Source organism: Rattus rattus, chromosome 9, assembly GCF_011064425.1.
Source record: "Rattus rattus isolate New Zealand chromosome 9, Rrattus_CSIRO_v1, whole genome shotgun sequence".
NCBI classification, from domain to species: Eukaryota; Metazoa; Chordata; class Mammalia; order Rodentia; family Muridae; genus Rattus; species Rattus rattus.
The window spans coordinates 92,171,015-92,197,493 of NC_046162.1; the positions used below are offsets into that span (position 1 = coordinate 92,171,015).

The window sequence follows — 26,479 nt, forward strand, 5'->3', positions numbered from 1 at the left end:
TGGGTTCTAGCCAGGGCTACACAGAAAAACAATGTCTTGAAGGAAAAACACAAACTAACAACAAAAAGCCACCAAAAGAAAAAGAAACAAAGAAAGAAAAGACAGAGCTATGTAAGAGCCAGCAGCACCTATAAGCCCAACCTTTGTTAGGTTGAACTGGAAAATTCTAAAATGGATGACGCATTGGACAAGATCCTCCATCAAGAGAAAAAAAATCAAAAAAAGAAAGGCTTTATGGGCCTCGTTCTCTTGATCACATCAAGGCTGTTTTTCCCATTTGTGTCTTTTTTTTAACACTTCCTTCTTCAATAGACACTAAGAAGTAGCACAAGCCTGCCTGTCATGTAAGCCTTTCTAGCGTTTCATGCCTCTAACATAGACACTGCCCAGATAATAAGCTTCCTTAATGAAAGAAGAATTTCAGCAGACTTCCTGTTCCACTTACCAACCAGTGCAGAAAGAGTGAACAGGTTCATGTCCTCCACCTTCAAGTCTACTTTCCACAGTAAGGTCACACATTCCCCAAGTGAAGGTTTCCTAGAGACAGCTGACTTTTCAGACTGTGGAATCACCAAGGAGAGGATTCGAGACAGACATTGGGCACAGATGTCTGATATTTCTACCTGAAGTCCTCGAATAGTACAGTCAAGAAAGAGAGTATTGGATTGGGTGCTGGACAAGCCCAGGGGCTGGTTATAACTTCCCTAGAAAAGAAAGGAAACCTACTGAAACCATGCAGATGCAAAGTTAGAAAAGCCTGATGCAGCACCCATAGGAAGAGCATACTCAATCCTCAGAAGCAGGTCAGGACAGGGAGCTCTGTGGGCCCCTACTCACCACACAGCACCCACCTACCTGTAGTGTGAAGGAGTCCAGAACAAGTGCTTCACCCCAAACATGCATGTTAGGTGGATGTGGCGCCCGCTGAATGTGGGAGTCACTGCCCACACGCCAGCAGAGATGATCTACAGTTAGGACTGCCCGCTGATGGATACTTTGTGGCCGGAGGTGCTGGTAGTCTGAAATATATGGTAAAGAGATAGTCAGTTAAGGTACTGTGGCCTCAAACAGGCATAGCTATAACCAAAGGGCAAATCCTCACTCCCTTCCCATCCCTGAGCCTTACCCAAGGAGATGGAATTGAACCCCAAAGCAAAAGGTGGTGTATCTCCAAGCTGAATGGAAATGCTAACATTGGAGACTGAGGTGCTGAAGATAACGGGAGCCAGGATCTGAGGGAAGGTTCTACACAGGGATAAGACTGACATCATTATAACAGCCTTTCCTCTCAAGGAACAGAGTCCTCAGAACTGCTGACAGTTTAGTTTTGCCATAATCTTAGGCTTTGCAACAGCTACAAAGGAAAAAGTAAAGTCAGTCAGATTGCTGTTCCTCCCAATGGTAATCTGAAGGAACACCAGAAAGATTTGAAGACAGAGTTTAAAAAAGACAAAATTACAAAATTTACACATTGATAGCCAAATATAATGAGTATCAGCAACATCACACGGCTCATCCTAATAACAAGAAGCCTCACTTACAAATCACTTTCTGTGTGCAGAACAACACAAACATTACACAAACAAAAATGGTTCTGCAAATCTGACACCACTCCTTAAAGCCCAAGGCAGGTGAGATGCTGTCTCTCACCCCTGTCTTACTTAAGTAAGGCACTGTGCTGGACACTAAGAGTGAAAACATGAAAAGGACATCCTCGTGCCCACAAAGGATACAATCCCCGTGACAGGGAAGGTAGATATATACAACAGGTTTGCTTCTGAAACTGAGATGTACGGGACTCAGACGATTAAATACATGTTTAACACAAGATGCCACTCTGAATAAAAAGAATACACCCAGTAAGAGGTGACTTAAAACTCACCCTTTCTTCCTTTGTTTAAGATCAGGAGAACTAGCACCTTGGGTCTCCAGTGCTAGCATAAGCAGCCAGTGAGAGAATTCCTGGTGTCGGTAGTGAATGATACAGGTGTTCAGAACTAGAGAAGCTGACAGGTCGATGGTGGTTACCTGAGAATGAGAAGACCCCAAGTGTGGGCTTTACTCCCAGAACTGGCCATGCAACAACGTGAAGAGACCAGACAAAGATTCTTGGCAGCGCACCTGCACATTAGCCTTGAGGGAGTTGAGGCAGACAATCCGTTGGCGACTCTGGGACAGCAACAACCCGTCTGTAAGAAGCCAAAGAATAGGGGTTGGGGATTTAGCTCAGTGGTAGAGCGCTTGCCTAGGAAGCGCAAGGCCCTGGGTTCGATCCCCAGCTCCGAAAAAAAAAAAAAGAAGCCAAAGAATAGATGAGGGAAAGCCACAGGGAAGACACAAGGTACAACTAGGCAATGGGCAAGTGCAGGCAGAAGATGAGGACATTGTCATGGTTACTTTCTCATCTTCTCTCCTTCCACCCACAGTGATATTAATTCTCCTCCACAGTGATATTAAACCATGTAGGGCACTAACACTGAACACCTGGTCCTCCCGTCTCAGTACCCGTAACCCCTTCCACGAACCTTCTAACAGGAGTTCAGTGCTCATCTGTGCCATATCATAGTTTGCTGTGAAGCTTCGAAGGGGCAGTTGATCCTCATCACGGTGATACAGGAAATGCAGCAGCTTCAGTGTCCAAGTCAAGTGCCTAGAGCAGAGACGGAGTCTACATCAGGACCAGCTGGCGTGCCTTTCCTCCGTGTTCTCTACAGACAGGCTCGGTGAATACTCAGACTAGCTGTGGGGTCCAGCAGACACACTGTTACCCCACCGTCTGGGTGGGACCTTACCGTTTCTGACTGTTCATAGACAACACCACACTTGTGTTTTCCATCTTCACCTCGACTCGGTCTGGCAGCTGCTGGAGGAGGTGTAGGCCAGGCAGAGTTGGTTCAGCAAAGTTCTCAGTCAAATCTGGAGATGGGAATGAGGAATAGGAACCTGCTCAGCCCTAACGTTCTCAACTCCTCCCAGCCCTGCCCCTCTTCAGTCAAACCCTCACACATACAGGAAGGTAAAAGGATAAGCTAAGCAAATGCCTAAATGGGCACAAGGTCCAAACAGCACAGACCAGGTACCTGACATACTTCCTTTCCCAGACTCTGTAAACAGTAAGGTGAATAGTTAGGTATAATGGAGAGAACATGGACTCAACGGTCAGATAATTTACACTCACTTCCACTAACTATAAGACATCAGCCGAGTCAGCTAACTAAACTGTTCTAGGCTTGTTTCCTTATTTGCAAAATGAAAAAAGACAGGAGAAAACGTACATAAACACACAGTGCTAACTCCCAGTTAGTAGCCACGAGACGTCAGTTCTTTGACTCAGAATAAGGAAAAGCCTATTTCCTCTACCTAGGCAAAGGTCATGGTGTCTAATGACTCACATCTCAACAAGTGTTGAAGCTACTGGTTTTTCTACTTCCAAAATAAACCTAGAGAATACAGCAGATAAGAAACTCAATGACAGAGGCTTTACCTGAACAAGAAACAGATTTGGAAATCCGGCCTGGGGCATGACACAGTAGTTGACTATGGAAGAGACCTTCATGTAGCTCAGCATGGAGTGTCCACACATCCACAGTGACAGCCTTCAGATGCCAACTGCCGATGCCGAGCTGGAGGCACAAGTCTAGGGCCAGTGAGAGCTCTACTAGGCATGTATCCTCCTGTGAAGGGAGTTTTAAAGTTTTAGGTCAAATTGGAATGGTCTGGAACCAGTGTGGTAGTGCGCACCTATATTCCTAGTACTCAAAGAGACTGAAGCAGGAGGCTCACCATGAGTTCAAAGCCAGACTGGGCTACATAGCAGGGCACCCATAGCTACACACGACAAAATAGTCTCCCCGCAAAACAAACACACAAAATATTGTGTGGACAATTGGCTGGACATTGCCTTGGAAGAAACCCTTAAAGGCACAGAACCTAAAAACACATACTCACACCCATGCTCAAAAGGATATGAAGCAACAGAATAGCCATGACGCACTCACCAGCTGACCACTCTTCAGGACTTTGCTATTGATCTTAGATAGGTTCACTTTACAGATGAGACTGGGAAAGAAAAAAAATGAAAAGCATTTAATCCAGGGGTGGTGACATACCTCCTGAATCTCAGCACTCAAGAAGCAAAGGCATGTAGGTTTCTGTGAGTTCAAGGACAGTCTGATCTACACACAGAGTTTTAAGGCACCCACAGCTTTACAGTGAGACCCTGTTTCAAAAACAAAACAAAAAACTCTTGACCCCTCTCCTCACTACTTATCTCTATTAATCTGTTGGGTAGGAAGGTCAGGGCAGGGCTGGAGAGATTATTTAGTGGTTAAGAGCACTGACTGCTCTTCCAAAGGTCCTGAGTTCAAATCCCAGCAACCACATAGTGGTTCACAACCATCTGTAATGAGACCTGATGCCCTCTTCTGGTGTGTCTGAAGACAGCTACAGTGTACTTATATATAATAAATAAATAAATCTTTTTTAAAAAAGAAAGGTTAGGAGAAAAAGAACAGCCAGTCTTGGCTTCTCCTCAAGACTGCACAGAATGAGAACCTGACAAGCTTTGACATTTAATTTCTCTCAAGCAATCCCAAACAGGGATACTACCAGCCTCTTCTACCTACCACTTACCTCTTCCCATCACTGTCCAAAAGAAATCTGCTTCTACTGATCTGGATGTGCCACAAGGACTCAGAGGTAGCCACCTTAAGAACCATGATGTTAATGGCATCTACGTGAATGGAGAATAGCTAGAAGGAGTTATAAAGACAAGCAATCATTAACACAAAGGCATCCCTCTTCCTTTCCACTGGAGAAAGGAAGAGCTTAGCTTTTATCCCTCCAGATAGTAAAATAATTTCCTACCCCCAGCCTAGCCCAGTCAAAGCCAACTGACCATCCCTGAAATCAAGTTGAGAATAGCAGAAGTGGAGCCGGAGAGATGGCTCATTGAATAAGAGCACTGGCTGCTCTCCCTGAGAACTTGGGTTCAATTCCCAAACCCCCACAGAGCAGTTCACAAGTGCCTCTAACTCCAGTTCCGGGAAATCCAACACTCTCTGCCAGCCTCTTGGTCAATGCAGGAGTGTACACACACACACACACACACACACACACACACACACACACACACACACACAAAAATAAAAACATTTAATTTTTAAAAACAGTAAAAGTAGTCTCACTTGGCAGAAGATCTTCAACAAGGATGGGCTGAGGGACAGTTCCTTTTGCTCCACCTCTGTGTTCTGAGAGAATGGGGCAGACAGGCTAGAAACCTTCTGTAGGTCCGTCCTGATGCGTACTTCTCCAAAGCACAATGCCACATAGTGTCTGCCCCGAAGAGAAGCCTCATTATTATCTGGTCCATCCCTTTCAGAGCAGTCTCCTTTCCTCCCTCACATTGTCTCTCCCAGTCCCTTAACAGCTCAAATAACAGAGAAAGTTGTTTGCAGCATGTCTCACAAAACAGCACTTGGACTAGGAGACTCTAGCAAGACCACCCCTCCCACCTTGACTAGAATGTCTCCGTAAAAGAATTTTATCATCAAAACTCAACCTCAAAACTTTTCTCAAAACATTTCTACAGTACTCACGGAAGGTCATGGCTAAGGAGTTTGCTGGAAATCCACAAGTTGTCAATTTCCTAAAATGATAGGAAAGATAGCTGTGTACACTGGTTGCTAGGAAGGCAATGATGGGCAGGTTTATGAACCAGGAAAGGTCCTGTGTCCCAGGAGAAGGGAGTTCTGTTGGCCCTCCCATCAAATATACCCCTTCCTCTTTCCCTGGTTTCTCTGATGGGCACTGGCTCTCCTGCTCATGATGATGTTAGCTGAATTTGCTTAGTAGTTCTCTTTTTATGGACATGTTGCCACCCTATTTCCTCTCTTAAATTAGAACACTTAGTTTGCTGTTTCCTGTTATCTTTCTCTGGTTTCTTCTGTATCTTTCTTCCATATCCTGGATACTCTGTGTCACTTGTTTGGTACTGGATACTAAAGAGGACCCAGCAGATACCAGGCTCTTCCACTGAATTTTAATTTTGAGACATGCCCTCACTAAGTTGCCCAGGCAGGCCTTGAACTTAACATTCTCTTGCCTCGGATTCTTGAGAGGCAAGAATTACAGGTTTATACCACCAGGTCTAGTCCCACAAACACCTTAAACAGCTTGCATCAATTGCAGGGTTCTCCAAGTAGCTCCTAAGATCCTCTTGACAAAAACATAAGGGTGGAGTTAACTAGGAAAACTACCCATGAAGGAGACTAACGTTTGAAAAGCAACTAAATTGACTACTTGTCCTCCCTATCCCCTAACACACCCACCCTCTGCAATTCCCGGAACTCACCACCGTCTGCTGGTGCTGCTGAAACTTAAGACTGACATTTTGGATCCAAAAAAATCGGAAGGAGCCAATCTTTAGCTCTGCCTGCAACTTACGCTGACACCACCTGGTGACCAACCGGACCACAAGCCACCTGCATAAAAACCAGTTGGATTAGAAGACCCTCTCCCCTGTTTTGATTCTAGAAAGGCCTTGCAATGGGTGGTATTCTGAAACCGGATTTTTCTTAGGAACTTTACGATTTTTCCTAAAGTATTTTTCTGTCATACTCATTTAAGCAAAACAACCAGGACCACGGGGCCCTAAATTCAAACAAAACTAGGCAAATGAAACTCACCCTCTAAGAGAGGTTAAAAAAAAACAAAACAAAAAAAAAAAAAAACCTTCAAAAAAAAAAAAAAAAAAAAAAACCTTCAAATCTTTAGGAACCCAAAGTAAAATGAGGTCCTCAAAAAGCAATCAAACTGAAGGCAGGCGTGTGAAATACGTCATCGCACACTCCCTAGAGGGTCCCTGTCTGCGTCCCCCACCTTGCAGACGTTTGCAGGAAGGCAGAGGTCACTCTCGGGACTGCTTAAGAACCGCTCTGCCCTAGACTGCTTGCAACCGCTTTCCTAGCTCCCGCTTCAGTCCTCCTGACCTTTCTCCAGGGTGGGGCTGCAGGTGCCCTTTGCAATCTGGGAAGAGGGCATTGAGGCGAATAGACCACCAAGAGAGGCCCCCTTCCTCACACTCACATACTCAGTTCCTAGATTCTGCATTGCTTCAGGCCCAGCCTGATGTTTCACCGCCCCTGCCCCCATCTCGCCTTCCCTCACCTCAGCATTGGCTGAGCGCCCCCTCCTGCTCGCGCCCCCTCCTGCTACCACCTCCGCCTAAGGAGCTCGACCAACCCGCGCCTCCTACAGCCCCTCTTCCTCGTCCCCCCACCATATGGCTGGAATCCCCTCACCGGCCTAGGAAGAGTGCGCTAAGCGCAACCAGCAGCAAGACCAACAGCGCGGAGACAAATAGAGGCATTTAGGTCCGGGTCCGGCCCGGCCTGGCCCCGACCCCCGCCATGCCGGGCCCCGACGCCGGAACCGCACAGTGCCGCGGCTGGCCTCCGCCGCGCACGCACACGCAGGGCGAGGAAGCGTTGGTGCGCGCGCGCGTCCCCGCCCTGGCGACTAGGCGACCAGCCGCTGTCTCCCTCCGCGCCCCGCCCCGCGCGCGCGTGCGCGAGCACAGAGGGTCCACTGCTGCTTGCGCGAATGGAGGCGTGGCTCGAGAGAGGGAGGGCGGGGCGGATCGCGAACGCGCTGACCTGCGCGCTGCGCCTAGAGCGCAGCCTGCGCAGCACACTGAAGAGCGCTGGGTTCGCGCAGAGGGCGGGGGTCAGAGTCCGCACCCGCTCGCGGGGCGGTGACCAGAATGGTTGTTTCCACCTCTTTGAAGTTCCACTTCCAAAACGCATTCCCTAAGGCCATTAAGAGCGAGCCTGGCTTCATAGATCCTGTTATGGGAGCAGATCAAAGTTAAGTGTCTGTAGGTCAGAAGTGATCCTGTCTGCAAAAATTTGCAGAGGAAATCAACAGGTAATTCAAAGACCTCAGCTGTCGACTCATCCCACAAGGAAACCAACTTTGTTTGCTGTCTGAATACTGTTCCAGATAGTATCTTCTAACATCCTTCGTTCAGAGAGCTATTCTGTACAATTTATTGAACTTTTAGGTTTGTGCGATTGTGTATAGCACCACCAATAACTGGACCTGGGACAGGGTGAAATATACAAGTAGTAAATATTGTTCTATCCTTTACAGATTATCTGGGAAGCAATTTTAATTATGTAAACTACAGAATTTAAGGTCAAATCAGGCCAGAGTGAATTTTGCTTTCTTCTTTGTAAAATGAAGGAAGTAGATAAGATTTGTTATGCTTATTCTCATGAGTCAGTGTCTGACTAATGACTTACTAATACAGTACCCGATTGAGAAATCCAGATGATTCCAAGGTATTATAGAGCATCTCGTGTTCTTGGCTCTCAGGTTCTAATCTGCCTATGATTCTTCCAGATTTTACTCAGAATTTCTCTTTTGGCCCCTTCAGATAATAACTTCAGGGCCTATGAGATGGCTCAATAAGTAAAGGCACTTGCTGGCAGGCCATAGGATTTGATTTCCATCCTCAAAATCCACATGTTGTCCTCTGGCCTACACACACCAGTTCATCTTCAAAATCTGCAGCCTTTCATTCAAATGTGGTTTCTCAATGCTCAGGTAGGGTCCAAGAACTCGATCCAAGACAAGGAGAGATGTGTCGCATTTCTGTACTCGGAATTGTCTTGTGCAGGGGGTGGGGGGTGTCTCTGCACACACCAGGGCTAGCAGAGTAACAATCCAAAGGAGGCAAGAAGGAAATCAGGTTCAACATGACTCAGTAGCTGGCACTGCTGGCAGTTTATTTCAGACATATTTAAACACAGTTTAATCGGGGAGGAGGGGGACGGTTTTCTGATGGTACTTAATCCTGTGTGGGCAACACAACTTAAAAAACATGTCTACAGCAAAAGGATGGGTTCTATCAACTGAAACAATGTTCAGTATGAGGGTCTAGGAAGAATGAGATGAGCATAAAAGGAGTGAGAGCAGCCTGGCCCTACAGATAGCACAGGGGTTACCGAGGATGTTGTAATGTAAAGGGGACCTCCTTCGTAAGGACTGGTTCTTTTGATGGAGAAACAAAGTGAAGATAAAGTCCTAGAGAGGAACAGTCTGGGATAAATGTCCTAGTCTGGGGGATACCATGTGTGTGTGGCCTGGCCCTACAGACAGCACAGATTACTAGGCTATCAACAATGTGCATTCCTGGATTTCTGGGTAGGAAACAGGTCTATGTCTCCTCTGTTAAGGAGACACCTCTGCATGTTTTTTTTTTTAAAAGCTTTATTTATTTGTTTTGTATATGAGTACACTGTAGCTGTCTGCAGACACACCAGAAGAGGGCATCGGATTCCATTACAGATGGTTGTGAGCCACCATGTGGTTGCTGGGATTTGAACTCAGGACCTCTGGAAGAGCAGTCGGTGCTCTTAACCACTGAGCCATCTCTCCAGCCCATCCCCCCCCCTTTTTTCCCCCTCTTTTTTCTTTCTTTCTTTAATTTTTGATTTTTGAGATAAGGTCTCAGTATGCAGCCCTAGCTATCCAAGAACTTGATATGTAAACCAGTCTGGCTTCAAACTTGTAATGACCCTCCTACCGCTGCCTCCTGAGTGCTGGGATTACACACATGAACACCATGGCCTCATTATTTTTGAGACAGGTTCTTCCTATGCAGCTCAAACCGGCCTGGAATTCATAATCCTCCAGTCTCAGTCACCTAAGTACTAGGATTACTTCTGAAATAGCTGACTAATTTCTCCCAGCAAGAAGTCACCCCAAACACTTAGGGATTGATAAAGGAAACCCTCTAACAATAGCTGGAGCACCAGCCTTGAACAGGGATTTTTTACGTGTATAAAGGTTCGAACTATAACATTGCGTTGATACACTTTCATCTGTAAATCTCTTTTAGTTTCCAGACACTTTGAATGATTAAACATGTTTTACAGAGACAAAAACTGCAAGTTTGGTTATTTGGGACAAATAAGGAGACTTACTACTCCTTAAAGATATTGTCACAGCTCTCTCCAGACAGACTGGAGCTGCTTTTCCTCTGACAAAGCTATGCTCTCCCTGAGAAGAGGCACACAGCTTAATGAGTGACTGTCATTGAGAGTCATCTTCTCTGATGCCTACAGAGGTAAGTTCTTTCCCACCCCTGTCCCCCCTCACAGAGTTTAGACCAGACTGGCCTGGCCTTTGCCTGGTCTCTGCCTCCCTTTGGTGAGGCAAACTCCGCTTGTTAATGGGAATGAAGCCTAATAGTTAGGAGCTGGGGTTGTTTTCTTTCAGTTGTCCAGCAAAGCAGGACTTTGTCGTCTGAATTTTACCTCTGGGTAACTAAAATGTTTCTAAGCAAACTAATTGGTAAAGTTTTTTATTTTATTGTTTTGATTTTGTTTGTTTGTTTTTGACATAGAGTTTCTCTGTGGCTGTCCTGGAAATCACTGTAGACAGGCTGGCCTCAAACTCTCAAAGAATCATTTGCCTTCGGAATTCTGGGATTAAAGGTGTGGATCTCCAGGCAAGTTTTTCACTTGTTTTCTCCTTCTATCACCTCCCATCACTTCATGATTTCTCTCCTTCTTTCTAAACAGATACAAGGAACCAATGCAACAATAGTAGGATAAGCAAGGAAGAACAGGGGTAGGGATGGAGGGGCAGGGATGGAGTTCTAACTCTTTGTTTGAATTTACTGAGAACACAAGTTCTTTAAAAAAGAATTGCGGGGGTGGACCGAGACGGGAATAAAATCTGGAGTGTAAAACTAAATAAATAAAAAAGAACTATAGTTTCTTACAGTCATGGGTCATGCCTACCACAGAACTGATTATCTGCAAATATTCCACATTAACAACTTAAAGCAAATATTTCTAAAATTAAAAAAGCTTGTAGAGGAGCTAGAGACTTGGTTTAGAACATTAGCTGTTCTTCCAGAAGACCCGGGTTCAATTCTCAACACCCACATGGCAGCTCACAATTATAACTCAAGTTCCAATGGATCCGACTCCCTCACACAGATATATGTGTAGGCCAAAAACCAAATGGACATAAAAATTAAAAAAAAAAAAAAAGCTAGTAGTAACTTACATGTGGTGATATGCACCTTTAATTCCGGCACACAGGAGTCTTTTTTTTTTTTTTTTTTTTTTTTTTTTTTGGTTCTTTTTTCCGAGCTGGGGACTGAACCTAGGGCCTTGCGCTTCCTAGGTAAGCGCTCTACCACTGAACTAAATCCCCAACCCCTGGCACACAGGAGTCTTAAAAGTGGATTTCTGTGGTTCTTGAGGATAGCCTGGTTTACAAATCCCACCCCCTGCCCTCTCTCATACACACAGGAGACCCTAATTTCCAGTACACAGCTCACAACCACCTGTAACTTCAGTTCCAGGGGTCAGATGCCTTCTTCTGCCTCTCTGGGCGTGTGGTACACAGACATCTGTCCAGGCAAATTTTTTTTTTTTTTTTGGTTCTTTTTTTCGGAGCTGGGAACCAAACCCAGGGCCTTGCGCTTCCTAGGTAAGCGCTCTACCACTGAGCTAAATCCCCAGCCCCAGCAAATGTTTTATACATAAAAAACTTAAAAAAAAAACCTTGCAGTCACTGAAATTCCACCAGATGGCAGTCACTTCTGTTCACCACTGCCCAGCCTAAGAATGTAGGAGCAAACTCTAGAATTAACTGGAACAAGAAAGGAGGAAGTGAGGTGGCAGAGGAAGGATAAACAAAACCTTGAAAAAGAAAGCCATCTTCCAAGAGCTAAACACACTGTGGTGCAGGTGAAAAGACCAAGGCAGGTACAGTTCCTACCCCGAAAAGTATCGACTGCTTTCAGGAATGCAGACGGCTACTCAGTTTCCCTCTTCCACACTGTTGAAAGTGTATCTAGACTAGAACAGGTCTGCGAAGATTAAATGAAGGGTTAGCAGATGTGCCTAGATTAGTAGTCAATTAGTGTTGGTTTTGGTAATCCTAAATACTTTTCTTATCTACATAACAGCTCCTCAGGAAGACCTGTCATCAGTTAGAAACCATATTGAACTCTGTGAAGATCTTACTTACATACAGTCGAAACTTCATAAAGACATGCTGGGGAAGAATTGAAGATACAGAGAAAAAAGTATTAAATGCAAATAAACCCTTAAATCGGCCAGCAGTCCAGCACCTTAAGAGTCTCAGGACGTGAGAATTAAGCAGCAGACCGTGAAACAGCCTGCTTAATAAATGACCTCACAATGAATAAAATTCTTTTTATTTTTTTATTCATCATTTTGGAGATAGACAAAACGGGGGAAATCATGATGCCAAGCTCCTGTGGAGTTAAGCTTCCCAGCTTAACTTAAGACAGGCGAGTTCCTCAACTTCTTTTACCAGATGAATGAAGGTAGCCCTGCCTGCACAGACGAGTCCTCTCCTGAGAACTGACTGAACCTGGGAGAGCAACCATTTCAAGTGTGAAAAGGAAGCACACTCAGGAGCAGCAGCAGGGATCCCACGGTGAAGCAGCAGCAGAGGTCTACAAACACTGTATGGCGACAGTGGCTCAGAGGATTTAGAGTCACAGCTCTGCATGATGGGCCTCTGCCCTCAGCAACTCACTGGGCTTCATGAAAATGCCTTCCATGGCCTTCCAGTAGTTGTTCTGACTTGGCTGGGCCATACCATGTACTTCTTTTTGTCCACTTATGGGTCGACCGTACTGTTCTCCTGTGACAGACAGGAGTACGTCGGTGGAAGAATGTTTGAACCTCACTTCCCCGTCTCTCACCCAGTAAGGTCCATTACAGAGCACTGTCCAGTCATCCAGATAGTCACCTTCACCTTCTTCACCAAAGGCACTCACTTCCTAAAAGACAGATAATGGCAACATTAACATGTGGTCAGGTCTGAAGAGTGGAGGAACGGAGCCTAGCATGGTAGAGCACACCCATAGGTCAAAATCAACCAGCAACATAGGCTTGAGGCTAGCCTAGGCTAGAAGAGACTCTGTCTCCAGATAAATAAGGAGTCAGTGAGAAGAGAAATAAAATAACCCAAAGGAAACAGAACTTGGATTTTCTAGTGTTAAGGCACAAATATTGGTGCTGTTATTGTTTTGAGACAGGGTTTCTCTGTTATAGCCCTGGCTGTCCTGGAATTCGCTCTGTAGACCAGGCTGGCCTTGAACTCAGAGATCTACCTGCCTCTGCCTCCTAAGTGTTGGGATTAAAGGCATGTCACAATCCCAGCTTGTTAAACATTTTTTTGTTACATGAGCTAAACTCTGGGGGAATAAAAAGAGACACAAAAGGCACAAGAGAAAACGAGCTGTCTCCAATTATGATCCAAACACTACGTTTCACACTAATACTATATCTGTCATACGTTTTTAAATGTTACTTATGTGTAGGTGCACACATGGCCTTGCATGCATGTGGAGGTCAAATGAGAAGTTATGGAGTTGGTTTTCCTTTCAAAAGGTAGGTATAAGATCAAACTCAGGTCAACAAGTGTCTTTACCAACTCAGCCATCTTGCTGGTAGTCCTTGATTTGCTATTGTTAGACATGGGCTTGCTCAGCTGTCCAAGATGGCAGAGTCCATGCGGGCTCAAGCGTTCTTCCTTTTAAGCAGCTGAGACTATGGGTGCACACTATTGCATCTGCTCTTCCAAACAAACTCCTCACTTATTTTAACTGCTGGGGAGGGGATAATATAAGCATACACTTCTTTCAGGGGATCTGACACCCTCATAGACATGCACATAGGCAAAACGCTAAAGCACATGAAGTAAAAATAAATAAAACAAAAACAACAAAAACCCAGTGCTTGGGACTGGAGGGATGGCTCGTAGGTTAAGAGAGCACTGACTGTTCTTCTAGAGGTTGTGAGTTCAATTCGCAGCAACCACATGGTGGCTCACAACCATCTCTAATGGGATTCAAGGCCCTCTTCTGGAGTGTCTGAGGACAGCTACATTGTATTCTTACATATAAAATTAATTAGGGCTGGGGATTTAGCTCAGTGGTAGAGCGCTTGCCTAGCAAGCGCAAGGCCCTGGGTTCGGTCCCCAGCTCCGAGAAAAAAAAAATTAATTAAAAAAAAAAAAGTTTAAAAAACAACCCAGAGCACATGCTACTCTTCCAGATGACAGGCCTGATAACAAGCACCCACACAACCACCTGCAACTCCAGCTCCGGGGATCTGACGCCCTCTTCTGGCCTCCCAGGGCACTGCATATACAACACGGTGCAGCTATATGTCTAGGCAAAACACTCAAACACATAAAATATAGATGAAAAATAATTCTAGTCAGGCATCACAAGGTACAGGAGGCCTTGAGCTCGAGGCCAACTGGAGTGAGTCCAAGACTAGTACAAAGAAACCCTGCCTTACTCAAGTAGATGCATGCACACACATCACAGTCGGGCTAGAGAGGCAGCTCAGAGGGTAAAGTGCTTCTGGAGCATTCATGAAGCCCTAGCTTTGGTCCCTAGCACAGGCCAAAACTAGGCATGGCTTTAACCCACGGACTTGGGAGGCACAGTCAGGAGGTCCAAGAGTTGAGGACCAGCAGAGTTATAGTGAGCGTGAGGTCAGCTGGCTACATAAAACCTTGTCTCAAATAAACACAATCCAACCTGGCATGTGTGGCGGTCTACATCCAGAAAATTATTTTTGTTACTGCTTCATAACTACAATTTTCCTATTGTTTTAAATTGTAATGTAAAAATCTGTGGTTTCTGATGTTCTTAGGTATCATTTGATACCTCCAAAGAGGCCATGACCCACAGGTTGAGAACCACTGCTCTAGACTATCTGTGACTGACTAGACAGTGCAACCCTATCTCAAAAATAAAACAAAAAGGTTATTTTATTATTTTTTATGCATACAAGTATTTGCCTGCAAGTATGCTGATGTGTCACTTGAGTGCCTAATGTCTGATGTCCAAGGAGGCCAGAAGTGAGTGTTTGGTCCCCTGGAACTAGAGTTACAATCATGAGCTACCATGTGGGAATTGAGCCTGGATCCTCTAGAAGAGCAGCTAGTGCTCCTAACTGCTGAGCCATCTCTCCAGCCCTGCAAACCTCTTTATTTTCAAACTTACTGGTATTTTAATGTATCCTATCCTGCCTTTCATCCCCATGTCTCACTTTTCTCCATTCTGACCTGAAACAATTTTCTTCACACTTAAGAGACAGAGTCATTTCTCCAAGTCGGCAGAAAAAAAGAATGTCTTACCTAGAAAGGAAAGGGTAAATGTGCTCCTTAGAGTGGCACATATACTAAAATTGGATGATATAGGTCCCTGCTCAAGGAGGACACACAAGTTTGTGGAGTGTGTCAATCATATTTAGGAAAAAAGGAAGGAAGGAAGGAAGGAAGGAAGAAGGAAGGGAGAAAGGAAGGAAGGAAGGAAGGAAGGAAGGAAGGAAGAAAAGGCAGAAGGGAGGAAGGGAGGGAGGAGTTAAGCACCAAGAGACTAAACAAGGAAGCAGGGCAGGGCAGGAACACCCACCACACACCACCTCACCTGGTTTCCAGAGAGAGGTGAAGTGAAATGGTGGCTGTGCAGGTTTCGACCCGTGTTGATGTGTGTCAGCCGGATGGGCTGCCCGCATTTGATGGGGGTCCCCCTTTCACACACTGTAGCTGTCTTCCCCCGTATCCTCCAGTAACTGTTGCTGTCATCCACAGAGGTCACACCTGTCACTGACTGCTGCCCACTACCTGCAGGCAAGAAACAAAAGCAAGGCAGAGAGGAGAGGCGTCTGGAGACGCCCGACACCCTGACGAGCCATCTGTGCCCTGATGGGAGCAACCAAGGACCCATTCGCCGTTTGTAAAGCTTCTGCCAAGCTTGCTTGGCTTCTAAGAAAACCTCTCACACCTCCATTGTATCATCTCTAGATATGAAGGATCCTGACATTTCACTCTTACACACTGGCTGAGGTGGAACAGCAGCCATGACTGAACTAAGAGCATAAGAACACTGAGTCACAGCATGTTGACTACAGAGTGAGATACACTCTGTGAGAGCCATTTGTGACTCTTCATTGCACCCTTAAGGCCTTGGACAGGCATATGGATTTGATCCTCTGTGGCTGTGATAAGTTCAGCAAAACCACGATGCTAAACAGCCAGAGTTTAAAGAAAAGTAGGCATTAGGTCTAGTGTTGTGTGCAGAGAGCTTGGTGTCACTGGCTATGAAAAAGCTACCGTCTAGAGATACTGGATGCTTGGATGCTGCTTACCCCTCCTGTCCGGGGCTCTGGGATTGAGAGGACGGTTAGCAGAGGGTTACCAGCTAATGTGCCTAATCCCGGAAGGCTGTGTCTGAGTAGCTGGAGGTCCCTCCTGGGAGGTAGTGAGACCACAGAAAAGAAAGACTGCGTAGCTGTTGCTGTGACTGCCAATGACAGCCTGAACTCCCACCGAGGTCCTCCCAAGATGGGGGACCCCACCACCATGGCAGCTTCTGTGATGGTCTGAGATCACACATGGGCCCATCAGTTAGCCTTCCTCTGATGGAGGGGTACCCATGCTAGGCATGGCCTCTCTAGGAAGGAGACCCCTCCTCAGGAATGCATCCAAGACCCTGGATCTGCTGGCAAATACCAGACTTTCTTTTCCCTGAATGGGGTCTTGTAAAACTGAGTAATAGCTGTGAGCTTTCTGTTCCCTTTCTGCACTAACCATAGCTAACAATACAACGAATTAAATTGATAAAAGAAAGGCCAAGGGAGCTCAACCTGACCCCTTCCTCTTTTGGGGCCAAGGATGTGCCCCATATCACAAATGGTATGGAGGGGAGGAAACATACATTTGAGAATATTTTACTTCCACAACATTAAAATTTAAAACACACTCAATGGGCTGGAGAGATAGCTCAGCGGTTAAGAGCACCCGACTGCTCTTCCAGAGGTCATGAGTTCAATTCCCAGCAACCACATGGTGGCTCACAACCATCTGTAAAGAGATCCGATGCCCTCTTCTGGTGTATCTGAAGACAGCTACAGTGTACTTACATATAATAAATAAATAAATCTTTAAAAAAAAAAAAACACACACTCAATGTGTTTATATACTGTAGATAAGTATACTTAAATGTGTGTGAAGGACTAGTGAGATATCCAAGGCTGGCTACCTCAGCCCCAGCCTAAATTCATCCCCAGAGCCACACAGGAAAAGAGAAATGACTCCTGCAAGTTGTTTTCTGGCTACCAGGCCTGATTACTTAAGCTCCACCTTCAGAACCCACATAAAAAAAGACGGGCATTGTGGACTGCTCTTGTCATTCCAGCACTGGGAAGGCGGCACAAGCCAGCCTTTAGCTCACTGACCAGCCAGCCTAGCCACACTGATGGGCCCCAGGTGTCTGCAACAGATCGCGCCCCAAAACACAGAGGCAGGCCAGGGAGATGGCTCAGTGGGAAAAAGTTACTAGCCACACTAGCCTAACAACCAAACATGGAGTTCCATAACCCAGGTAAAGAGTGTAAAGGGAGTCAGGCATGGTGGCACAGGGAGGCAGAGGCAGACAGATGTCTGTGAGTTCCAGGACAGCCAGGGCTCGCTCGCTAACACAAAGAAACCATCTTGAAAAAACAAGAGTTCATGCACATACACACACAGATACAAATTTTCTTTTTTAAAAACAGGGTCTCTCTATGTAGTCCCAGCTCCTAGAGCTTCATATGTAGACCAGGCTGCTGGCCTTGAACTTAAGAGATCTGCCTACCTCTACCTCCTGAGAGCTGGGGCTAAAGGTGTGTGTCACCACGCCTAGCACATACACAAATCTAAATTAATTAAAAAATTTTTAAAGCATAAAAAGAGACAATGACTTGGCTGAGAGGTTTAAAGGTATTTGATGTTATACTTGAGTTCAATCCTGAAGATCCGAGGTAGCAGGAGACAGCCAGCATGTCCCAAGCTGTCCTCTGGCAAGTTTTATGCCAGTTAGGGCTGTATAGTAAAACCTTGTCTCAAAAAGTCAGGAATAAAATATTCTTAGATCACATGAATGTGTAGCCATACTAAGATGATATAACTCTTCACTTAGTAAAATGTGTAGCCGTAGCTCTTAAAGGAAAACACACTGTCACCAGGTATGGGGCTATGTAAAAGTAACGTAAAAGGCAGAACGTCATCTATTCTACTATCTAACTTGGCTACTCCCAGCCTTGTGGTCTTTCACCTGTGATCCAAGTCTTACTCAGGCTCACTCTGCTCCAAGTGCGTTCTCATGGCCACTCTTCCTGGTCCCTCCTTGTGGTCTCTTCATACCTTCTGCTCTTCCTCCTCCCCCCCCTCACTCCTCTTTGGGACCCCCTGCCTGGGATAGGAAGTCCTGCCTTCTCTCTCTTTTCTGCCCAGTTATTGGCTGAACCAGCTCTCTATTAACCAATCAGAGGTGATGGAAAACAATTTTTACATAACAATGAAACTGGAGGACTGCAACCGGATGTCTGGGCATGGAAATTAGCATCTGAATATATGGTGTACAAAACCATCCCCCCCAAGAGGGCTAATCCAAGTTCTTCATTTAAAAGATTTGGTTTATTTATTTTTATTTTTTTGTTTTTGTTTTTCCTTTTTTTTTTCCGGAGCTGGGAACCGAACCCAGGGCCTTGGGCTTGTTAGGCAAGCGCTCTACCACTGAGCTAAATCCCCAACCCCGTTTGTTTGTTTTTTGAGACAGGGTTTCCCTAGCCCTGGCTGTCCTGGAAGTTGCTCTGTACACTAGGCTGGCCTGGAACTCAAAGAGATCTTCTGCCTCCTAAAGGAATGGACCACCACCGCCCAGCTGCTAAGATGGAGTTTTGTTTGTTGAGACAGTGTCTCACTGTGTAGCACTGGCTTGCCTGAAATTGACTAGGTAGAGCTGCTGTCCTCAGAGATCCTGTCTCTTTCTGTCTCCTGAATAGTAAGACTAAAGCTCTCCTGCCCTACTTAAATATTCATTCTCCATAACAAAGGCATTTTATTCCCAGATAGCTGCTGTTACTGTCCCTACTTTATACTGGAGTGTTAGAAAGGGTGAGTAATATACCCAAAGTCATGGAGCTATGAGAGGCTAAGCCTGAGCCAGGTAACCTGACTCTAGAGCATTTCCTCTTCTAACACATGTCCAAAGGGCGTCTTCTCCATTCTCTTTCCTGTCAAATTCTTACAGTCTACTTACTCCAGAGATACTTTCCCTCCTAGATGGCCTTTCACTTCCAATGCCCTGCCTGACTTCACCAAATAACAAAACGTCAGGCTTTGAACTAATGATCTGATAAATGGACCAAGCAATCAGTCCCTTTCCCAGGCTTATTCCATTCAACCCATGTCATTGTTACATCTTTTAAACTCTGGTTTGTTTGTTTGTTTGTTTGTTTTTTAATTTTATATTTTGAGATGGGGTCTGACCTGGGTAGCCTTGGCAGGCCTGGACTTTCCTATGTAGACTAACTAGGCTGGCCTAGAACTCATGGAGCTTCATCTGCTTTTATGGCACCTGGTTCAGTTCTTCCCACTTCTTATCGCCTTTCAGCTCCATCAGAGTTCAGTCCTGTTCTATACATTTAAAGAAACATTTTGTTGTTATTTGTTTTTTTCAAGACAGGGTTTCTCTATGTAGCCTGGCTGGCTTGGAACTCAGAGATTTGCCTTCCTCTGCCTTCCCAGTGCTGAGATTAAAGGCATGAGCCACCGCTGCCCGGAAGAAACTATTTTTTTTTTTTAAAGATTTATTTATTATATATAAGTACACTGTAGCTGTCTTCAGATACACCAGAAGAGGGCATCAGATCTCATTACAGACGGTTGTGAGCCACCATGTGGTTGCTGGGATTTGAACTCAGGACCTCTGGAAGAGCAGTCGGGTGCTCTTAACCACTGAGTCATCTCTCCAGCCCCAGAAACTATTTTTATTAGACTTATTCATCTTTTTATGTATTTTGCTTGTCTGAACACCAGATGCATTCTTGTGCCCACAGGTCAGAAGGAGTCAGATCCCTTGGAATTAGAGTTAGATAACCACCATGTGGATGCTGGGACTGGAACATGGATTCTTTGCAAGAGCATCAAATACTTTTTTTAATGATATATTTATTAATTTTATGTATATGAGTATATTGTAGCTGTCTTCAGACACACCAGAAGAGGGCATCGAATCCCATTACTGATGGTTGTGAAGCCCCATGAAGTTGCTGGGAATTGAACTCAGGACCTATGGAAGTACTCTTAACCACTGAGCCACCTCTCCAGCACTGTTTTCTATATTTTGATTGTCTCTTTGATTTTTCACTTTCTTTTCTTTTTTTTAAAAATTTATTTATTTATTATATGTAAGTACACTGTAGCTGTCTTTAGACACACCAGAAGAGGGCATCGGATCCCATTACAGATGGTTGTGAGTCACCATGTGGTTGGTGGGAATTGAACTCAGGACCTCTGGAAGCACAGTGCTCTTGACCACTGAGCCATCTCCCCAGCCCTTTTACTTTCTTTTCAATCCTCTACTTCCTCCAGAGACCTCCTGATACCTAGGAATGTCCAGAATTCTATTTGGTCTTTGATCTGTTCCTAAATACTTAGAGATCCAGATAAAGTAATTTAAGAAACATTAACTGTTAGTTTTCAGATTGAGAACCATATAGCTCATGCTGAGCAATCTGATCTACTCATGTATCTTCAACCATTTTCTAAACAAGAAAATTGTATCTGGGCTATAACATGGCTCAGCTAATCTTAGTTCAATCCCTAGGACTCACATGACAAGGACAGAACAATGTTCTTCTCTGATCTCCACATTTGTACTGTGGCAACCATGCATCTAAATACACACACACACACACACACACACACACAAGATAAATGCTATTAAAAAAAAATTAAAGCCTTTCATTGTAGCATTTGGGAGGCAGAGGTAGGACCTCTGTGCATTCAAGGTCGGTCAGATCACATATTGAGTTCCAAGCCTAGGACAGCCAGGGCTAGAGAGACTGTCTCTAGCCAAAAACAAACAAGCCAAATTTTTAAAAGAATATTGTATCTAACTCTGTATCACAGATTCTTCTCCTAAGGTTCAGAATAAACAATGGCCCACCCCTAGGGACCACCTGTAGAGGTTTGAAGTCTGGTAGACTTCTCTCTAACGCCATTTTAACTTGATGGAGCCAAAGCAGGAAACATTAAATTAAAATGTAGTAAGCCTGACACATGTAGGTGTTTACTGAATGAGGTGGCTAGGAATATAAAGACTATACACTCCCTGGACTAAACTGGAAGGACAGGTTTTGAGAGTTGCGAACACAAGACTAAGCAACCATCTTAGAAGGTGACTTCCTTTCTAGCAAATAGGATCATCAGTCATTCAAATTATCTTGAGTACACCTCAAGAACGTCATTACTTTTATTCCCACAAAGTGTGGAGGCAGAAGCCGGGGCCTTTCAGTATGCTTGGCATACTCTTAACACTAAGGTAACTACCCAGCCTTTGAACTTCTTTTGTTGTTGTTTTGAGACAGCCCCTACTATATAGGCCAGGCTGATCTTGAAGTCATGATCCTGCCCATTAGTCTTGTTTTATTGTTTGACTCACTACTGTATTTCCTGTGTCTAGAACAATACTGGGTAAATAAAAGAGCTCTTTAAATCTAGGCCAAATGAATGAGCCCCCAAATAACTGAGAATTTTAATTGCACACGATAAAAAGCACTTTCCTCTGCAATGCCTGTCAACGCTTACATTTTTTACAAGGAAGTTACTGCTAAGTAATTTTAAAAAAAAAAAGTGTCAAAGGGCTGTAATCAGAGTGAGCTCTTCAAGTTTAAAATCTGAGATTCAGCGTGTGTTGTCTTGCTCTAAATGTTCCTCTCCAGCACAGAATAGTGGCAGCCCATGGAATCTGAAAGGTTTTGAACCTGGACAGACTTGGATTAAACCCTGTCTCCATCATTCATTAGCTGACGGCTGAGTAATATCTCTGAGTCTGTTTATTCACCTAAGAAAATAACCTTAGTATCTATCCTCAATACAATGTTAAAAACTGGAAAGTAAATATGTAACACGTTTGGCACATAGCTCATCAGCTCATCAAACAGAAATTAATATTAGGACTAAGTTTCCTTGGCAACGCCTCCTCCTCTTCAACTTTCCAAGACCACGCCCTCAGAACCAGAGGCCCCGCCCCTTCTAGGCTCACCGGGCCCAAGCAGCCCACCCAACCCCGGTTGGTCCCCCTCTTTACCTGACCCGTAGCGCACGTCGTGAGAGTGCAGTCGGACATTGTGGCGTATATTGAGTAGCTTCACCACGGAGCCGCAAGTAACGACAGCCATGTTGGACGCTCCCACAGCGCTCCACAAACCACCCAACAACAGAAGCGACAAGACAGCCATCCTAGATCCGAGAGCACTAATCATCCAAGAAAATTAGGCCCTTCCCCGGAACCGGAAGCCAAGGGCAGAACTACGCCAAGATGGAAGTGAAGACTCCTTAACCTGAATCTTTATGGTTCCTTTGGCTAGAGCGGCTTAAGGAACACGCTGGCCCCGCTTTGTTCTGGGTGCTCTGTGGCAGCTGCGTTCCTTATGTATCTTCAGTCTGCGTTCGCGGACTCGGAACCAAAGCCCTAGACACCGGAGAGAAAAAGAGATCAGGAAATGACCCTCCCACTCCCAGTGACAGGGAGCCGGAGGTGACGTAGGACGTTAACGCAGCAGCGGCGACGGTGGTGGTGGCGGCGGCTGCGGAGGGCCCTTGCGGTGGGTCCGGGCTACCCTTTTGCAGTCTCGGATCGGCGACTCCATTTTCTTCCGCGGGGGCTTAGCGCAGCGGAGAAACAGCGGCCTTCCAAGCAGGTAAAGCTCAGCCTGAAGAGTGTGTTGCGTGTGTGTGTGCGCAGGTGGCGAGCAGACTCCTGGGGCCTGGTCCCATAAGGGAAGAGGCTTTGGGGTGCTCACTGCGGAAAGGAAGGGGGCCCTGGCCTTCCCTGATCTGCCGGGGAAAAAAGGACATTAAAGTGCCGTGATTACTCAGAGTTTCCAGCCCTTTCTCCACGCGGTACCACCCGGAACCTGTGACCTGGGCTTGCCTCCTGAATCAACAGGCTTTCTGGGATCCCATCTTCTCCGCGGCGTCAGGAATCTGGGCCACGCCAAAAAAAAAAAAAAAAAAAATGGGACTAGAAGAGACCTAAGGGTTTCTTTACTTGGCATCAGGTGATCGGATTAATTAGTCCGGGCGTTGGATCCTGCCGGGCTTACTGTGGTTCAGCCATGAGGCCGGTGTACTGTGCTGAATGTTAGCTCTTTTAAAAATGTTGAGTAATTGAACTTTTTTCCCCCCAAGGATGGGCAAGTCCCTTAATACTTTCAAAAGATGCGAGTTTATACTTAAGTACCTGGAGCCTTCCACCCTGCATAATTCATTTCCTCGAACACTTGCCAAAGACCTACCATAAATATTAGAATTGGTTGTTAAATCAGAAATGTGTATTCTTGCTTGACATCAGGCATTCAAAATATCTAAGTAAAGCAGTTTCCCTGTGTTACAGAAAGAATTGACGCCTGTTTTCCTTTAGGAGGCAGGTTTCCTATAATAATTACATGAAATGTCACCGTAATATCAAAAGTAATAGGGTAATTTGTTTTTTCCTCCTCCGCCCCACTCCATTCCCCCTGATCCCCTTCTTCACAATCCTCTATTGCGTTCATTATGTGTGTATGCCTCCATTAGCTAATTTATGGTTATTTACAAGTACATTGGTGAAGAATTACTCAGAGAAGCCTAAAGAAAATGTTCCCCTCCCCCCAGCAACCATGAATTACTATAAATCCTTAGGATTGGTGGGATCTCGTGATGAGCCCCTCCCCCCTAGCAACCGTTAACTGCCTGTAAATCTGCAGGAAGGGAAGGAGCCAGGCCCTCTCCCCAGCAGTGAAAGATGCTACATTGTGGGGAATTTGTTGAATTTAATTAATTTTGGGGAGGGAAAGTTCAGTTCCATTGTTGAACACTGAACTTGACAGTTTGTAAGTCTTCAGTGTTTTAATTACAAAACAATTATAGCAACAATTGAGAAGCTGAGCCAGGAGGATGATGGAATTGAAGTTTTGGCTGAGTTTGAGAGACCCTGTCTCAAAGAGAAACAGCTCTCCCCTCAGCCATGAATTTAGAGCTCCTCTCCATGCCTAGTGCCCCACCACTACCAGCTTATTTTATTTGGTTGGCTTGTGTGGCTATTAGATCAGATTAGATTGGCAAAGTATCCATACTCTCCAAATGCACTTACTCTTACCACGTGATTAATCTCACCATAAAGTAGAACAGTCCTGACATTCGGTCAAAGTTTACATTACCCCCTCCAGTTCTTTTTTGTTTCCGAAGACAGGAGCACTCTTCCTAGTTGTCCTTGTACTCACAGAGATCTGCCTGCCTCTGCTTCCTGAGAACTGGGGGCTAAAGGCTGGTGCCACCACCATCCAGCAGTATTCTTGATCCTAATAAATGTCATCAACCACGGTCTTGGTTGGGTATGACCACTGACTTCCTCCCAGTGGTTTCCCAATTCGAGTCACCAAAACCTGTTTCAAAGAACTCAAAAACAAAATTATGTCCTAATACCTTTCAAAGGCCACTCCAGCCATCATCTTTCTTGACACATAGGCTGACCTAGGACTCTTGGTCACTCTGCCCTCAGCCTCCCCAGTGCTAGAAGGATTAACATGTGCTACTACTAAGCCTAGCTCCATCACCCTAATTTTTAAATTCTCATCCTATAGTCAGGTTTCAGCTTATAAACCAGTTCAACTTTCTTAACTTTCACCGAAGCTTAAGTTAAAACCAATCTGACTCCCCTTCTAGCTGCTCATCAAAGTTGATATGGTCACCAGAAGCTATTATGTTGCCAAATCCAATGGAAACTCTGTTTTCATTTCTGAGTCTCTGGAATAGTCAGTACAGTTGCTAATGCTCTGTCCTTGGATTTTTCTCTACTGAGCTAACGCCTCCTTTTTAGTCTTAAAAACATTACTGCATTTTAATGTAGTCCTTCTGTGTGCAGTTGTGTGGCAGTCACTTTGCTGGCTGAGTCATCTCCCTGGCCTTAGGGGGGTTGGAGGGGGGGTTTGCATCAACTTTTTTTCCAGAACTGTGCTGCTTACTTCTTGGGCATACTGGTAGTTCTTCATTCCCCAAAGGTTAAAGTTAAAAATATAATCATACTAATCAAACCAATACTGAACCCTAGCAGGATACTGCCCATAAGTCCTGGATCCAAGCAGTTCCCTTTCCTTAGTTTCCACTCAGATTCCCATACAGTCTTTGAAGATCCTTAAGCCTTCTTCACATCCCCCTTCCTCTCTCTGGTCAGACTGACTTCCTCTGTTGCTGCCTAGGTCATGCATGCTATGTAGAAGGCACTCCACACCTCAACCAGCTGTCTCTCCAAGTAGTCAGTTCCTACCCTCTGCTGATCACTCCTCACTCTGTAGAGGAGGCTCCCCTTCATCTGCCTGCCTCTGCCTCCTGAGTGCAGGGATTAAAGGTGTGTACCATCATGCCTGGCTCCGGCCTAAGTCTTTATTTGAATGCACTTTTTCAAAACCAGATTGCGTTCTCTATTAGAAGATCTCATGGTCCTCTTATTAGTTTGCCACAGGGTATCCGTGTGTAGCCCATGTTTGCCTCTAACTTGAAGTTCTGCCAAGTGCTGGAGACTTGGGGTTCTATACCTGAGAGAGAGAGTGTGGATTGTTTTGTAGGCGTGAGCACACCTGTATGCGGAAGCCCAAGGATAGCTTTGTGGGTAGCTCTTCTACCTTTCTGTGTGTTTGGGGGTCTGATTGAGGTCATCAGGCTTGCATGACCAACATTTCTGCCTGCTGAACTATCTAACCAGCCCCCAGCTTATATTTTAAGTACCTTAATTTCCTATAATTAGGTTTTTCATAAGAAGTTCTGAGATCAGAATTTTTTAAAATGTAGCTAGGTTCTGAGACTTTTGTTTTTGACGTTAAGGTTTTTGCATTCCAAATGAATAGTCACTTACTGGTACCTTTGAAATAAGCCTGAACTTAGTTCACAGTAGCAGAATGTGTTAAACTCCACAGCAGACTAGATGGGCTATAAACTTAAGTGTTTTGCTCATGTTGCCTTTATCCTACCCACTCCCCACCTTTTTTAGTAGATTAAGCACCCCAGAAGTGGGAAGGTACTCCAGGCCTGCTCACTCAGGCATCCCTTTCTGAAGTCCAGGCCTTCTGTCAGCGTATTGTTCTCATCACTAATTACTGGATTTTGTTTCAAAGAGTTTTGTGCATGGTATACAAATGTCCTGTCTTATCACTGAGATATAATCCACCCTCATTTGTGTTTTACCATAATGTAATTTATGAAAATTATGAACTCCACCAGTGAGGAAACATACTACATTCAGTTTTACGCACCAAGACCCAGAACAGAGCATGACCCTAAAACAAACAAGCACAATCTAAATATTCCTTGAAGCTTC

The 26,479-nt window shown here is 45.1% G+C and overlaps 3 protein-coding genes across 5 annotated transcripts in view; 1 reads left to right on the forward strand and 2 right to left on the reverse strand.

The window, feature by feature from the left end:
- Positions 1-347: 347 nt before the first annotated feature.
- Positions 348-7,502, reverse strand: LOC116910484 (protein KIAA0100-like). Its single transcript, XM_032914367.1, has 14 exons — positions 7,302-7,502; positions 6,353-6,482; positions 5,598-5,647; positions 5,187-5,334; positions 4,633-4,751; positions 3,999-4,059; positions 3,485-3,674; positions 2,793-2,916; positions 2,526-2,650; positions 2,122-2,189; positions 1,883-2,028; positions 1,127-1,245; positions 856-1,019; positions 348-704 (listed from the first exon to the last, which is right to left on the reverse strand). Exons 1-14 carry the CDS (start codon positions 7,367-7,369, stop codon positions 363-365), a joined length of 1,854 nt encoding a protein of 617 aa, XP_032770258.1. The 5' UTR covers positions 7,370-7,502; the 3' UTR covers positions 348-362.
- A 4,726-nt stretch (positions 7,503-12,228) lies between these two features.
- Sdf2 (stromal cell derived factor 2) lies at positions 12,229-22,654 on the reverse strand. Its single transcript, XM_032913725.1, has 3 exons — positions 22,214-22,654; positions 15,506-15,702; positions 12,229-12,838 (listed from the first exon to the last, which is right to left on the reverse strand). Exons 1-3 carry the CDS (start codon positions 22,386-22,388, stop codon positions 12,551-12,553), a joined length of 660 nt encoding a protein of 219 aa, XP_032769616.1. The 5' UTR covers positions 22,389-22,654; the 3' UTR covers positions 12,229-12,550.
- A 60-nt stretch (positions 22,655-22,714) lies between these two features.
- Supt6h (SPT6 homolog, histone chaperone and transcription elongation factor) overlaps positions 22,715-26,479 on the forward strand; it is a 37,593-nt gene continuing 33,828 nt past the window's right edge. For 2 of the 3 annotated variants that reach the window (XM_032913722.1, XM_032913724.1), the window contains exon 1: positions 22,715-22,826. The gene's annotated coding sequence lies outside the window, so the exon portion shown is untranslated. The remainder of the gene's footprint in view (positions 22,827-26,479) is intronic. The other variant, XM_032913723.1, reaches the window with a different exon arrangement.